Source organism: Paroedura picta, chromosome 2 (assembly GCF_049243985.1).
Source record: "Paroedura picta isolate Pp20150507F chromosome 2, Ppicta_v3.0, whole genome shotgun sequence".
In the NCBI taxonomy this organism is placed as follows: Eukaryota; Metazoa; Chordata; class Lepidosauria; order Squamata; family Gekkonidae; genus Paroedura; species Paroedura picta.
In genome coordinates this window covers 64,568,607-64,583,857 of record NC_135370.1, presented here as the reverse complement: position 1 = coordinate 64,583,857, position 15,251 = coordinate 64,568,607, and the positions used below count along the sequence as shown (strand labels likewise).

Sequence of the window (15,251 nt, the reverse complement as noted above, 5' to 3'; positions counted from 1 at the left end):
TTATGCTTGATTATGGTTACATAAACTTTGAGGGAAATCTCCTCTCCTCATACCACAGGAATTGCAACCAATGGGAAACCTACTGGAGCGGAAGTAGTGCTGCCATTTGTATGCCTTGAAGACACACAAATGTGTGTTTATTTGTAGCCCATTTTCCTCTGTCCAATAGCTTTCTAGGATATAGTTGATGTTAACATATTCTACATGTATTCCCATGGCAGGTGGTGAGGCAGGAAGCAACAGATGCAGAAGCCACTGACTTGTCTAAACCGTCAATTTGTGCCACTCAAGTAATTTTAATCTGCTGATTTTTGTTGTGGCTTGTTCTTGTCAATCAGTGCCTGCTGATCATCAGACGGCTGGCAGTGCATTTGGAGTCAGACTAACAACATCCAGATGAATGAAGGGGAAAATCTCAGAGTTAGTCAGTAGGCACTAAAATATCCCTTGTTTTAATTTCTATAGGAATAATATGGTGTTTGGTACATTTGACAGTGCCCCTTCTAAGATCTGGCCTTCAACAGTTCGTACTATTTCCAAAAAAATCTAAAGCTTTGTACTCATCATTGTACCCTTTGTGTTACATATCATATTTAATTCTTATGAAAAAAAATCTTAAATATGCTCATTCAAGAAAGATACTGGGATAGATTTATTAGTTTGACGTTCATAAGCTGCTGAGTTTAAACTGTAACAAAACTGTTCTCAGTCAAAAGTATACCACTGCTACAGTAGCAGCAGCAAGGAACAGTCCCCACCTATCCTGTTCCTACGCCACTTGCTCTACTGCTGCCACCAATCCCCACTACTCGTTGTTATGCATGTGCATTATGTGGGGTCCCCCCCCCAGCCTGCAACCCCTCCCTTAAGGTCTTTTAAAGTGCATTTCCCAGCATGGAGTAGTGGTTAAGAGCACTGGACTCTAATCTGTAGAACCGGTTTGACTCCTCACTCTTCCACATGAAGTCAGCTGGGTAATCTTGGGACAGTCACAGTTCACTCAGAACACCCTCAGCCTCACCTACCTCACAAGGTATCTGTTGTGGGAGAGGAAGATAAGGTGATTGTACGCCACTGAGACAGCTTGAGATAGAGAAAAATTGGGTGTACAACCAACTCTTCTTTTTCCCAGCCAAATGGATGTTTCCCCTCCAGCTCCAATGCACAGGGTCTCCTTTTCTTTGGAGAGGTTTAGATTTTCTTTAGAGTAAAGGGAGAACAAACTGGAGCCAGAGAAAACAGGCCTGCATTTGACATGACCTCATCTAGAAATTCCCTTTACAATGGAGACTCCCCAATGTTATTACTATAAAGAAAAATTCTTATGTGAAAGGAGACTTAGAGAGCAGAAAGCTTAGGCAGTGTAAGACACTGCAAAAGTTTAAACCATATACCAATCTCAAGTGATTCCATTTTTAGGACCCCCAAAACATTTCAAGTCTCCGTTCTTTTTCAGGCAAACGTTGAGATCATAATAAAAACTCATGAAATGTGTATAAAACCATGTGCTTATAAACCTTAAAACAACCTTTTTGATAAGCTGTTCATGCATAAAGTTGACAAATAGAATAATATTTTTAAAAGCTATTTGAATGTGATGAGCAAAGATCCTCAAACATCACTTTAACATATGTTGTGCTTGTAGGAATTAGGACAGAATCAATCAAATGTACAAAGAATTCTTTATGCTGAATTCATAGTGTATTCTAAATGCTTGATTCATATCTACACTGCTTAAGCTATTCTATCTCCTTCATACCATTTTATCTATGGCCAGTTCCAGGTTTAGGTGGGCCCTGAACAAAGAATGTATGGGACCTCTTCTTCTCTTGGCTGCTTGCTGCTGTGTTCCCTCCCCACTCACCAGCCTTTCTCCTTCCCTTCTGCCTACCCATGCATCCTTCCCCCAAACAGCATAGAATGTATTTCTATGACTCAACTCCAGCTTTTTGTGAAGGAGCAAGCTAGAAACTGAACTAAATAAACAATAGCCCCCGATATGTCTCCTAGGTAAGAAAGTGCACAGTACACCTGACTAACATCCAGCAAAGAGCTAATTTGAGGAAACCGTAGAGTGACTCTGAATACAGTGGGGTTCTTGATATATTTATTTATTTATTTATTTATTTTATTTATATTTATATACCACCCTCCCCTCCTTTTATGAGTTCTCACATTTTTTCCTTGTGTGCTCTAGCCTTGCGTCTCGTATGAGAAATAAAAGCATTGTTAGTGGTACTTAAAGGCTATATCGAGGTGATTCTGGCTACATCCCTGCCTCCTCCATGCAATTGGAGAATAGGGGGACTGGGTTGCTGGAAGCTAAAGGGCTGGGTCTCCACAATGAAAATTGCAACGCAGTTTCTGTGTGGTTAAGTGGTGTTCCAGATCCCTCCTAATGTGCTGTGTGAAATGACAGAAGATGGAGTATTGTTTACCAGGGTTTTTAAATGGTGTCATGAGCCTCCATGCACAGTGGGATGGATAGTGGGGGGTGGAAAGTAAGTCACCATCAATTTAAGGCAACCCTTTTGGGTTGTCAAGGCAAGAGTCAAACAAAGGTGAGTTGCCATTGCCTTACTCTGCATAGCAATCCTGGACTTCCTTGGTGGAATGTTATCCATATATTGACGCCTTTTAGCTTCCAAGGGGAGACAAGATTGTGATAGCCTGTGCCATCCAGCATAGGGTATGAATGTTTAAATAAATTTTCTTTCAGCAACTCTAACTGGACTTTGAGATTGTAGGCTGACCAGTGCAACTGAAACACAGAGAGTTAGGGACTGGATGATGTAGATCTGTTTTTGCTGAAATGAGACCTAACTTTATGGTTTCAATTACAGTAACCCTGAGCATTAAAAATTAAATAAAGATGTTGGCCTTCCCCCAAGGTTCAAACAGCAGAGTTGTCTTAGAAATCCTCCTCTGCCAAATTTCTCTCTGGGCTGGTGTTCTGCATTACCACAAGTATTGACTTGATTGAAAGTCACTGTGTTAGTTCTTCCAGATTTGTATTTCAAGAATGCACATATATACTAACCCTTTTTATGAAGCCAGTCTGGTATAGTGGTTACAATGTTGGACTTCCGGTTAAGATGGTGGCAGCTCTCTCCAAGTATAGTTTTAAGAGGTTCTTTTTATTTGTTTTTATGTTGCTGCATCTAAAAAGTCATTAAAGCCCTATATGTACTTTAAAAAAAGGGCAGGATACATTTTTCACCACAAGGAATTAATGTAGATGGTTTTTGTTTTATGTTGTAGTACTGTTCAGTTGTACTTATGAAGAGAAGCATTTTTTTTCTTTTGGAAAAACCATCTATTGAACTTTCCAAAATATTAAAAGAATAAAATATTACCTGTTACCAGCTTCCCCAAATTTTCCATTCTTTCTGTAAAGTAACCAGAGTGGAACCCAAATTGTAATGGAATCACAGAATAACAAAGCACAGCTTATGGAATATATTCATCCTTATTTTTTTAAAAAGACTTGGACCACTACTTTTTCAAAACAAGAAACCCAGCAGGGGCCTGTTGTACAGCTGTGTATCTTGCCCTGCATTCTAAAGCCACACTGATAATAACATAAGCAGCTGCGTTCCCCGAGGCGGTTCGTTGAGAGAAGATACTATTTAAGAATCATAGTAATTGCAGGTTACTTTTGAGCCCTTGGGTGCTTGCTTAAATAAACTTAGCCTGAGTGATAACAGCTTACCTTTCTCATGGAAGCAGCTCCACTTAAGACTTGGATGTACCATGAACTAACCTTGGTTTTAAGTGAAAACCTCCAATGACATTTAGAAGTTGGAGCACTTTCGCTAGTATTGCCTTATGGCCTGCTGCCCAGTAGTTACAGCTGCTTGGGGACTCCTGCCTAAGCCATTAGAAAGCCAAATTTCAAATGAAAATAGCTATATCTGGAATTCTAAATCATTCTTATGTGTGAGTGAGTCGGGTGCCTAACATCTTAGAGAGCTGAGCTGTTTTTCACTTCAGCTAAACTGGGGAGAGCAACAAAATAGCATCCCCCAATACAGGTGATTTTTGCATAACCTGAACAGGACATTTCATTGAAGGGGTAAACTGTGCTTTGTTGCTGCTCCACCATAGAAGGTTGCAAAGTGAAAGAGGAATGTGTTCCTTAGAACAGTGCATGGAAGGCAGTAACAGTTCAATAATTAGATGGAGAACAAAGTGAATGAACGGAATTGGAAGGAAAAAAACTATCCTGTTCTGTTAATAACTGTCAAGAATGTTGCTATGGGAGGGAGTGTATAGTTTTTACTGTGTGTCATCAGGAAGCTAGAGGTCATAATTGAATATTAAATGGCATATAATGATAGGAGTGCAGCTCAATGGTAGCCCAGAAGGCAAGAGAAGCATATTATGAGCAGGTTGTTTAAAAAGAAGCCATGTAATGGAATCTTAAATTTTAAATGCCATTAAATTTCCATTCAATAGATTCTAGCCAGCAGTCACAGTAAAATTAAAGCAGATAGCACCCATCTCTGTATTTAAACAGACCTAAAACTGTGCAAATGACTTTTCTTTATGAATGAGCCTGGCAATACAGAGAGGTAAATGTCGAATTGACAGAATAGTCTCAACAAGTTGTATTGTGTTGCTGTGCGAAAGGTAAACTTTTTTTTTGATAATTCATAGGACCTAATGTCTGTCAGACTTTTCCAGAGTCATGGCCTCATGGACGCAATGAAGTCTGCTAAGGAAACATAGAAACATGTTTGTTATTTATATATTACATTTCAAGTATTCAAAAGGTTTTTATATAATCTCAGTAACCTGTAAAACAAACCTGGATGATAGGACCAGCAAGTATGTTTCTTCTTCTTCTTTTTATCCTTTAGCTGGCAATTGGTGGAGCAGGTTGTCCTCTCAGACAATATGCTGCTGTGGGTACTGCTGGATTTTTTGCCTTGTTTATAATATGTTTCCACTCTTGGCAATTGGTGGCAGTAGTTTTGGCCATATGGATAGACAATAGCTGGTTTCTAAGGTCTCCCTCGATCTGTTTAAGCCATGTTTTCTTTGGCACCAGTTGTTGGATCTTCCATTCAGTTGGTCATTCTCGCCAGAGGAGTTTATGAGGCAGTCTGCTGGTGTTCATTCTGCAGACATGGCCAAACCATTGCAGTCTGTGTTTTGGATTTGTTCTTTAATTTGCAGCTGGTTGTCACATTTTGTCTGAATTGTCTCATTTCAATTATGATCACATAGGGAGACACCCAGAATCTGCCACAATCGCATTTAGAAGGTCTTGGGTTTGTTTATGTCACGTTTTAGTAAAGTCCATGTTTGTGGTCCATATAGGAGGATTGGCAGGATTAGTGTCCAGAAGAGACTAACATTGGTCTTGAGAGAGAAGTTTGTCTTCTTTCAGAGGCAGCATTTGAGTGTGGCAAATGCTGATGTTGCTTGGCCAATCTTATTGTGGGCTTCAATGGTAGATGACACTTTCTTTTCTTGTACTAATGAGCCTAAGCATTTAAATTTTTTTACTTGCTCAACTTGATTTGCTCAATTTGGGCTCCATTGAAGTATACATTTGTCAGTGATTCTTCAGTGGTTTAGTCCACATTTATTTTTGCCATAAGATTGAGCGATGCAGGCAGTGTCACAGAGGATGTTAGTAACCTCTGCATCTGTATCAGCAAATATGGCACTATATCATCTGCAAACATTAGATCTGTCAGGAAGTTGTTTTGGCTATATTGAACTCCATGTCTATTCTTGAATGCTTCCCTCATAATGGCATCAACTATGATGTTAAAAATTAGTGGAGAGGCCACATCTCCTTGGCGAACTCCAGTCTGGATGGTGAACTCCTCTGATAGCTCATTTTGAATTCGCTCTTGGCTTGTTGAGCCATCATATGCTGTTTGAAGGAGTGTGATTATTTTGGGGGACACATTTTCAATTTCTAGTACCTTTCATAGAGAAGGCCAGTTCACACAGTCAAAAGTGGATTTAAAGTCAATAAAGACGATGACGGTTCTCTTTCTGCTCCTAATTCTTTGCTAGTCACCAGGGAATTGAAACTACTTTCCCAGTTCTTTTATACTAATTTCTAAGGTATTTGTATTATGGTTGGGCGCTTCAGCATCCAAAGCGGCCACTCGCGCCTAAAGCAACCAGTGCCACATCGGAGGGGGGGAGGTGAGGTATGGGTGTCGACACACTGACCGGCGCATCATCGCCTGCGCCTCCCCTCCCCCCCACGACGCGGTGCTGGCTGCTTCAGGCACAAACAGGCGCTTCGAACGCCGAAGCGCCCAACCCTAATTTGTATCTCTTCTATATGAGATTATGGTGTAAAAATATTCTCCTTTTGTTATTGGTGAATTTCTAATGAAACAGGCAATTGCAAGTACAAGTTCATGCTGCAATAAGTATCAGTGTACTCTTTCTGTCTCCTACCCACCTTCAGTTCTTGGTATGTAGCTTGGAATGGGTATTGTGGTGGGGCACACTTTTTAAAAAATCAAGCTTTCATTTCTTCTCTGTGAAGCCTGTAGGCAAAATAGGAAAGCAGGGATATCTTTCTATGGCACATGTGATAGACCACACAGAAGGCTATTTCTGTGATGATTGTAAGGATGCCAGTCCTTAGGTGGAACCTGGGGATCCCCTGGAATTATCGGTCATCTCTAGACTAAAGAGATCAGTTCCCCTGGAGAAAATGGCAGCTTTGGAGGGTAGACTCCATAGCCTTATACTTCACTGAGGTCCCTCCATGCCCAAATCCTGCCCACTCCTGGCTCCATCCCCAAAGTCTCCAGGCATTTTCCAACCCAGAGCTGAGAAACCTAGATGGTTGGAGGGGTAGCATATGGCTTCTTTCATTGTGTAATCAACCTCAATGCCGATGACTCCTTTTGCGTGTCTTCATGTACATCTTTAGCATGTCTTAGCCAGTGGTTTTCTGTAAATGTGAGACAAAGCATACAGAAAATAATTCTTAGGTTGAGCATAATGCATTGTTAAATTATTTAAAGCTAGCTATCTTTAGCCTCTGTCCAATGTAACTGTAAATTTACTGGTATCATATAAGTACTCTGTTAATGCACATGGACAACTGGTCATTGGTCACTTTAGATCCAAGCCAGCATATGAGGGTTTGCCACTCCTGTACAATGATTTCTAACTTTCCCTTTCATGGGCAGACACCCATGTACTCCGCAAAACCAACCCCTGGTATTAGGGGTCCCTCTCCTGACTGTCAGGCCTATCAGACATGAAAGCTTGCTGCCTGAAGGAAACTATGCCCTTCTTCCTGCATACAACTGCAGGGGCTTTCATTTTATGCACAGCAGGATTTAGGTACCCCCTGTGGTGCTTGTTCCCTAGAAGCTGACATATTTACTCAGCCTGTCCAGGGCTAAAATTTAACAACTTAATGGTGGCAGATGCTTGACTGTCCAAGATATTTTTTGTGACTTGGGCTTAAAGAATATTTCAACCTTTCAGTTTTAAGCCATGAATTCTCTTTAGTATATGTCATGGGCCAGACTCGGTAATGGCTGATCTGCTTTTCTTTCCTGTGTTGCAGATTGCCTATGCTGCAGTGGACTGTGCCAAAGAACAGAACCATGAGCTATGTAAGCAGGAAGGTGTGGATGGTTACCCAACCTTTAACTACTACAACTATGGGAGATTTATAGAAAAATATAATGGAGATAGAGCGGTAAGCACATGGTGGGGTTTTAAAACAGCTTTTGATATGAATAGAGTCATTCTCTTAAGATAATTCAGTGGCAGACAGACAAAAAGCAGCATCAGTAATCTTGAGAACATCTACTCTCATACCAAATGTGACCATAGGTTTAGCACCTGCTGAAGCCCTGACGCATATGCTGCCATCTTTGGATGTAGGTTTCTTCACCACAGAAGATAAAGCCTTTTTGTGTGGGCACCCAGACTTTGGAGTGCTGTCCCTGGCTTCATTAGGCCATCCACATTATGCAGTTCTCTGTGTTAAGTTGTGTTAAGTAAAATACTTTTAGGTTAGATCCAGACCAAATTTTCCATGAATGGAAACATTCACCATTTTCCCCTTCCCACTTCAGCCCCACCCCCATGTTGTTCCTCAGATCTCCTATCCTCCAGGAGTTGCATTTCATGGAAATGTCCTGATGCAGTAGGAGAGAGAAGGCAGAAAAGTTCCATTCCACCGATGGAAAACTTAGTTTGGATGCAGACCTTTATATGATTAGAGTTGACTGGCTACCTGCTTGTCAGGAGCCACTGGAGTTGGGCCTAAGTCCAGAAATGTCTTATCCTCCAGGTGAGACACTGGTTGGGCAAGAGGGAAGGAGTTGCCATTCCTCTAATTTTCCCCACACTGCTCTGCCAATTAGCTATTTCCACCTGCTGGGGAATGAGTCTGACTCTTCTTCCCCGGCTGCTTCTGGGCACGTCTTCTAAATGCTTCCCAAAGGGAGAGCCAATCCTGGGCTCAGCCAGTCCCCTCTCCCCACCCAGTTCTAAGTGGGCTGTGTGGGTATGACAGGCCCTTGGACCAATAGATACTTGCCGTAGATTAGTGAGCTCACTAGCCCTTCCCCCTGAACCTCTGGCTGCCCTGCCCACATTAAGAAAGATATTGCTGCCTCTGCTCCCTTGGGGCTCAGCACTTAAGTCCCCTGTGGTAGAAACTTGGCTGGGTTGGCTTCTGCTCCTGAGAGCAGCCTGATGACTCCCAAGTTGACTTAGTCAAGGCCATGCTCCTCTGCAACTTGGCAGACAACTTCCCCAACTTCAAGGCCTGCTGGTGCAGCTCATCTCTTGTGGGGCTGCAGTCCCTTCAGGTAAGTGCAGGGGCAGGGTACCACTATTCTTAATCTTCAAACATTAAATTTACTCAGGAAACTTTGGTCAGTTACTTGCTCTCAACTTAACCTGCCTCACAGTGGTTGTTAGAAGATAAAATGGGGACAAGAAAACCATGTAGACAACCTGGAGGTTTTTTGGAGAAAGGCAAATGTCTGTGAGAAAGCCAGCAAAGTATGTTACACTGCATTGCTATTTTTCATTGTGTTTCATTATATGCTTTTGATCCTATTGTCAATCACTTTGGAGATATACATCAGGTAGAAAAAGGATATAACTACTTTTAATAAAATACAAGGGAGGATACGCAGGAATTGTGCTTCCATTGGACAGTCCCAGTGGCTGTCACTTCACACACATGCTTGTTTCCATTTTGCCAAAAAGTCTGTAGATGAGGGAGCCGTTTAAAATATCAGAATAAACATAGTACTGATGAAAATGAGAACATTGAATACCTGCCAGTTCTATGCCTTGTCTTAGCTCAGAAAGCATAAAAGCTGTTCCAGTGATCTCTCTGCATATTCATTAGAATCTAGACCTCCAGTTTCTCTGTGCCTATTTGAAATTTGTTCAATTCAGCCAAGTGATGACAGATTGTTGGTTTCATGCTGTGACCCTCTGGAGATGAGGAGCCAGAAGAAGTAAATGAATTGCTTGTAGTGCTTCCAAATTTGAGACTCTGGAACCAAAGAGCTTATTTTTTGTCCGGTTCTGCTTTCTTTGCTTGCACTCTTGAAATCTCCTTCCTGTTCTGATCTGTAAAATTCAGACTATATAGAGATATTTTGTGGGACATAAATTCACCATTTGATATGCCTAGCTGAAAATGCGCATCCCCCCCACAACTCGAGGGTGACCTTTATTTAGGTTCCTGGAGAGAATGATGCCTTATTGGATGACTTAATGCAGCCTGTGATTGTTCTCAGGAACTATTTGATTGGAAGATTATTTCTGCTATTACACAAAATCCAACGATACATATAAAACAATAGAGAAGACAGACTGTAAGATCCTGACGGTCTTCATTGAGACTTACTGCTGATTGCTCCCATGAACATTCCCCTGAATTTATCTCTTTGGACTAAATGTTGTAAATGCTTGTAAACCGAGGCGTTTAAAGATCCAGAGGCTTTTGAAAATAACCAGGTCGTGTTTGTAAGGAGGATAATCAAGTATACATGGGCTCATTCGAAACCGTGTTTTGGAACAGAATTCTTTTCCTTTATTGATATCTGAATTAGGACCCCGTGTCTCTCAGTCTGTGTTCTTCCAATTGTTAGCAGAGAACTATTTGTTGCCCCGTTCCATTGAAATGGATATGCTCAGAGCCTGACAGTCACTATACGTTTTGTTTAATTCTTGCCTTAGTTTGGGATGGGGCCAATGGCTCAGTGGTTGAGCATCTGTGCTTCATGCTGAAAATTCAGGTTCAATCCCTGACATCTCCACTTTTAATTGGTTGAGAGACACTCTTTTGCCTGTGACCTTGGGGAGTTGCTGCCAGTTAAAGTAAGCAGTACAGCCCTTGATGGAGCAGTGGTCTAAGTATAAGGAAGCCTCAAGTGTTTAAAGTTTGTCCATTTGTCATAACTGAGCTTGCCCTTCATCCTATCCCTTCCTCCTAGGAAAGCAGCTCGAGTTAACCTAATTCACAGTTAAAAGCAAACAAACTCTGAGAGCACATTTTCAGTGCAGCATAAACTCTGTATTTTATTCTCATCCCACCCTAAAGGGCAGAATTGTATTTATGACACTACAGATAAGACAGAACTATTTTACTAGGTATATAAAACAGTAGGGTAGGCATGCCATATGCAATTGAATAGAAGGCTCCCTAGGTCTTCCCCTTTTCCCCAGTGCCCACTGGAGTTATAGTGCCTGGCTAGGGTCCAACCGGATACTTTAGCCCGTGCCTAAGGGTACTTTGTGTCCCCTCCCTATATCATTTGGGGGGGGGGGGTGTTTGGTTTCAAAAGTAGTGGGCCATGATGTATGGCAGTGAGGGTGGTGGTTGAAGAAGATCTCCAGTGAACAAAGCTGGTTATTTAGATCTTCAGCTACCTGCCTGTCATCCTGCAGTTGGAATGGGCAAAAAAAGGAGGATACTGTGTCAATATCACCATGAAGGAAAATAGAGACTGCTGAACACATCTTGCAAGCAGGGCACTTTAGAAAGCTTATTGAATTGCAGGTGAATCCTCGTTGGCAGTTGTAGAACGCAGTTGCTTGGGTAATAGATATTTGTGAAAGTGGAGAAAGAAACAACACCCAAAGCTTCATTGAGCTGGATAATACATTTCGGATAACACTTGTAAGTGCAGGTATATCGCTAATCAAAAGCTAGTTCTTAGGGATGTTTACTGGAATCTCAAATTTCACAACTAGTGATGCGTAACATTCTGAATTAAAATTGACAGATGCAGCAGCCAAAATAATGGTGGCTCCATTCCCACTACATCGTATGTCCAAATAGACCTGATGAGTTGTCAGGTCTAATCTAAAACTCTCTGAAATGAATGGGAAAGCTTGCAGACTTCTGCAGTGCTTTGGCTCCAGCTCACACTGTTTGGAGGCATGGTCTCATGATTTTGAGACAGTGGGCTGCTGCTGATGAGTGCAGTTTTTTGCTGCAGCCATGCCTGATTCAGATTGCTGTACACCATGTCTGTGAGATGGGGTAACCGTCTTACCATATGCTGGAACTCCAATAATTTTTTAAAATTATCCTTTCATCTCAAAAACGACTGTGCAGGAATGACCTCTACCATCCTGGATCCAGCGGAATAGTTAAGGGGAAGTGTGTATGTCTTAGGGAACTGAATCACAGGATTAGGCCAGGCCTTGACCTAGGTTAGCCTTTCTCAACCTTTTTTTACCATTGAGAAACCCCTGACACATTCTTCAAGCTTCAGGAAACCCCAGAGATGGTGTGATCATGCCAAATATTATTGGGAAGCATAGCTGTGTACATGCCCAACTGGTGCCCCTCTCCTTCCCACCCTCTCTGGGCCCATCAGTAGCCATTTTGGGCTTGAAAGTGGCCATTTTGGGCTTGAAAGTGGCCATTTTGGCTTGAAAGTGGCCATTTGGGGAGAGAAAGGCAGGACCATGTATGGTCATATCACCCGATAAATGTTTAATACATTTAAACAAATACAATAAATAAATTCCTACCCATTCATGAAACCCTTCCAAGGCCAGCAAGAAACTCCAGGGTTCTGCAAAACCTTGGTTGTGAAAACCTGATCTAGGGAGTAATTCTGTGCACCACTGAGAAAGGGGGATGACACAATGTGCTGCAAAGGAAACAAAGAATGTTGGGATGCCGGGAGAACCAAAACTGAAGGGATGAAGTACCCCAAAAGCCCCAGTTCGGCTCCGAATTGGAAACTGGGAAGGGAGTTGGAACTGAGGTACGTGACAGCAGATGACTGAGGGAAGTCAGATGGTGAGATTGAGCAAAGCAAGGAAGTGAGGGAATGCCTGCAGTTGGCAGCCTTTGTCCGGCTTACACCCATGCCCACTTGGGATCAGGGGAAGTAGAACTAAATTATTCACCTCCCACTCTCAACTTCACTTCACCCAGAAAAACCACACCACCCCCTGGTTAGACCTCCCAAGGTAAAAGGATCTTCTTTCCCTTCTCCTTTTAGTCTCATTTCACTTATTCTAAAGTACTGTCTAAAGTTTCACCGAAGTGTAGAATCATGTCTTCTTCCTCAATAAATAACCAATGTTTTTCTTTTCCCATTGTATTATAGGAATCTGGATTTTCCAATTTCATGCGAGTGCTCAGAGAAAGAGACCATGAAAGGATAGGCAAGAGGAAAGATGAGTTGTAATTTCTGCCTCAAAAGATAATTTACACTGCACTGTGAATGGTCTCATGGCCACTGGTACAATGCCTGAGATTTCACATCTTTTAAAAACAGACTTTTTAATATACAGCCATTGCCATTTTCTACAGTTTTGAAATAAAGTGAAATCATTTGATTTTTAAAGAAAAATAAATGACATCATTGTTGTCATATTCTGTTATGGGAAACAAAACAACAAAAAGAGCATTTCCTCTCCATTTTATGCACCTATGCCCGTTGATTCTCCTATGCAATCTTTTTGTAATCTGTAGGTTTGATAGTGATTTCTGTCGACAAGGTAATTTCTGCATTATGAATTTTTGAAGAGTATTATATGTGAAAATGGTTTTGGAAAGGAAAAAAGTAGGGGCCTTTCAGAGTAAAATGCAAAAGGACACTATCCACCAGGGGCAGGTTCCACTTAAATTAAAGTGCCATTGCGAAAGAGCATTATGGCCCCGGTGGACTCTACCTAAAGTCTCTTCAGATGCAGCTATGGGGTACAATTGCACAGTGCTTGTATCTGGAACCAGATGTGCTTGTGAGTGCACTTTTGATCTGTGTAGTCCACATATTGGGCAGATGTCAATCAGCGCCCCTCCCACCCACCCCTAGCTGGATCGTGTGTGACTGTCAGACGTCAGCAGAGATAGAGAAGCAAGGACAGTCTGCTTAATAGGCACAGTAGTAACTTGTTTCCCACCCCCTCCAGAAACAGGGCATGTGTTTCCAGTAGTACTTGTCAAGATCACACTGGGAACATGAACACCAAGGACATCTCCTTTACAGTTTTGCAAAAAAGTTGCACCTTTTTTTTAATTTCTAAAGGCGATTTGGGAACATTTAAGGTGCTCAGGGATACTAGGGAGATAGTTAATGAAGAAGCATTGGCCATTTCAGATCTTAATTGACTGTAGTGGTGTCTTTCTTTTTTTTTTAATCTGCCGTACCTGAACTGTTTACATATCTTTATAGAATGTATGGGTTATTTCAAGCAAATGTCTTTTTAAGGCCGGCACATATCAAGCACCGAATGAATCTCAGTGTATGTGTTTGCGTTCATGTTGTCAAACACTCCTGTAAACATAGGGGTAGGATAGTGCAGGTGTAAGATTCTGTTTTTTAATTTATGATCAGACCATATGGGGAAAATACATATTTGCTAAGCACGGTGTTTGATTGTATGTTTGACAGAGGCATTGATATTTTTGATATAAAGAAAACATCATGCAACAATAGTTGTTTACGTTCCAAAGGCTTGTCCCTGTGTGTTAAATACAAAGAAGATATACATTTTTTTAGAGTTCTATAGAAGCAGGTTGTGCTTTTAAAAATAATTGTTTAGCCAAGTCAACTGTGTAAGAAAATGCAGCATTACTAGGACTAGCTTTTACAAGTGCGTAACAATGTGCTGATTCTGTGAGGTGAGGGTGATTTGGACATTGTATCTTCACGGGGTTGATTATATTTTTTTGTGATTTTTCCAATTTGATTAAAAATAATAAAATGTTTAAAAGACAAGTTAACTCACTCTTGCCATTCTTCAGCTACTTTTGTGCCTGAATATCTGAAGCTGTGCTGAAAGCAAGAAAATCCTGCTGTTGAAATTAGCCAATGGTGTCTTTCTAGATAGCTCGGATGTCTTTGTTATCTGCCTTTCCAACGTCCCTGTGGGAAGGAATTTGGCCTCCTTGCCATGCTTTTGCTATCCTGCCCGTTTCTCCATGGGGAAGGAGCAGGTTAGTTTTTCTGGCTCCTCAGCTCCATCTGGCGGAGGATACCAAGAAATCATGCAATTTATATATATATATATAGCACTACCATAGACTCTTCTGGGGGATTTCCTTTGTAAGTACAGAGCAAACTTCAGAGGGAAGTGCTGACACACACCATCTGAAAGACAGAAGCTCCTCTACAAGGAGAAGTATTACGGGGCACTGGGAGAAGCTGCTGGAGATGCTGCTCAGCTACAGAGCATCAAGCCTCTTCTCAAAGAGCCAGTTTTACCCACCCAATGAGCTTCATCTTGCTTACAGCAACTCTGGGCAGGCAGACTGTTTTAGCTTCTTTATATGTCCACTGATATAAGGCTTAGCAATTAGAACTGCTATAAAGCAGAACAGTCTTTCAGGTCATCTTTAGCAACAGAAAAGAAAAAGAGGGAGGTTGCCAGAAATGACAATGACCAGAAAAATTCATAAGTACAATCTGGTGAACTTTAGGGGAGCGTTGAGCACATACTTGAACCACTCCCCACTGGTTTCATAGAATTTAAAAATGTTTAACTTTGGCTGGACTGTACCCCATGTGTGTTGCGTTTTGCCAGACATTACAGGTTCTGTCCTTCAGAAATGAAACACAGCAGCAGTATACATCTGCGCTGCCAAGGGGGACTGTGGGAGGAGACCTCACGGGAGTTCCCACTCTGTTTTTCATGCTCAAGGCACTTCCTGCTTTCCCTTGGCCCAATTAATGCTTCTGTGCATTTGGCACTCGTTAATCTGCTGGAGCCCCTACTATGTAATCAGTGAATGATGATAGGCCGATTTG

At 41.6% G+C, this 15,251-nt stretch overlaps 1 protein-coding gene across 2 annotated transcripts in view; it reads left to right on the top strand.

Moving 5' to 3' along the window:
- PDIA5 (protein disulfide isomerase family A member 5) overlaps positions 1–14,222 on the top strand; it is a 201,510-nt gene extending 187,288 nt beyond the window's left edge. The window contains exons 16-17 of one of the 2 annotated variants that reach the window (XM_077320450.1): positions 7,565–7,699; positions 12,606–14,222. In XM_077320450.1, coding sequence (XP_077176565.1) covers positions 7,565–7,699; positions 12,606–12,686 — 216 coding nt within the window. In that variant the 3' untranslated portion in view covers positions 12,687–14,222. Of the gene's footprint in view, positions 1–7,564; positions 7,700–12,605 lie in introns of those variants that run through there. The other variant, XR_013228164.1, reaches the window with a different exon arrangement.
- Positions 14,223–15,251: the final 1,029 nt, after the last annotated feature.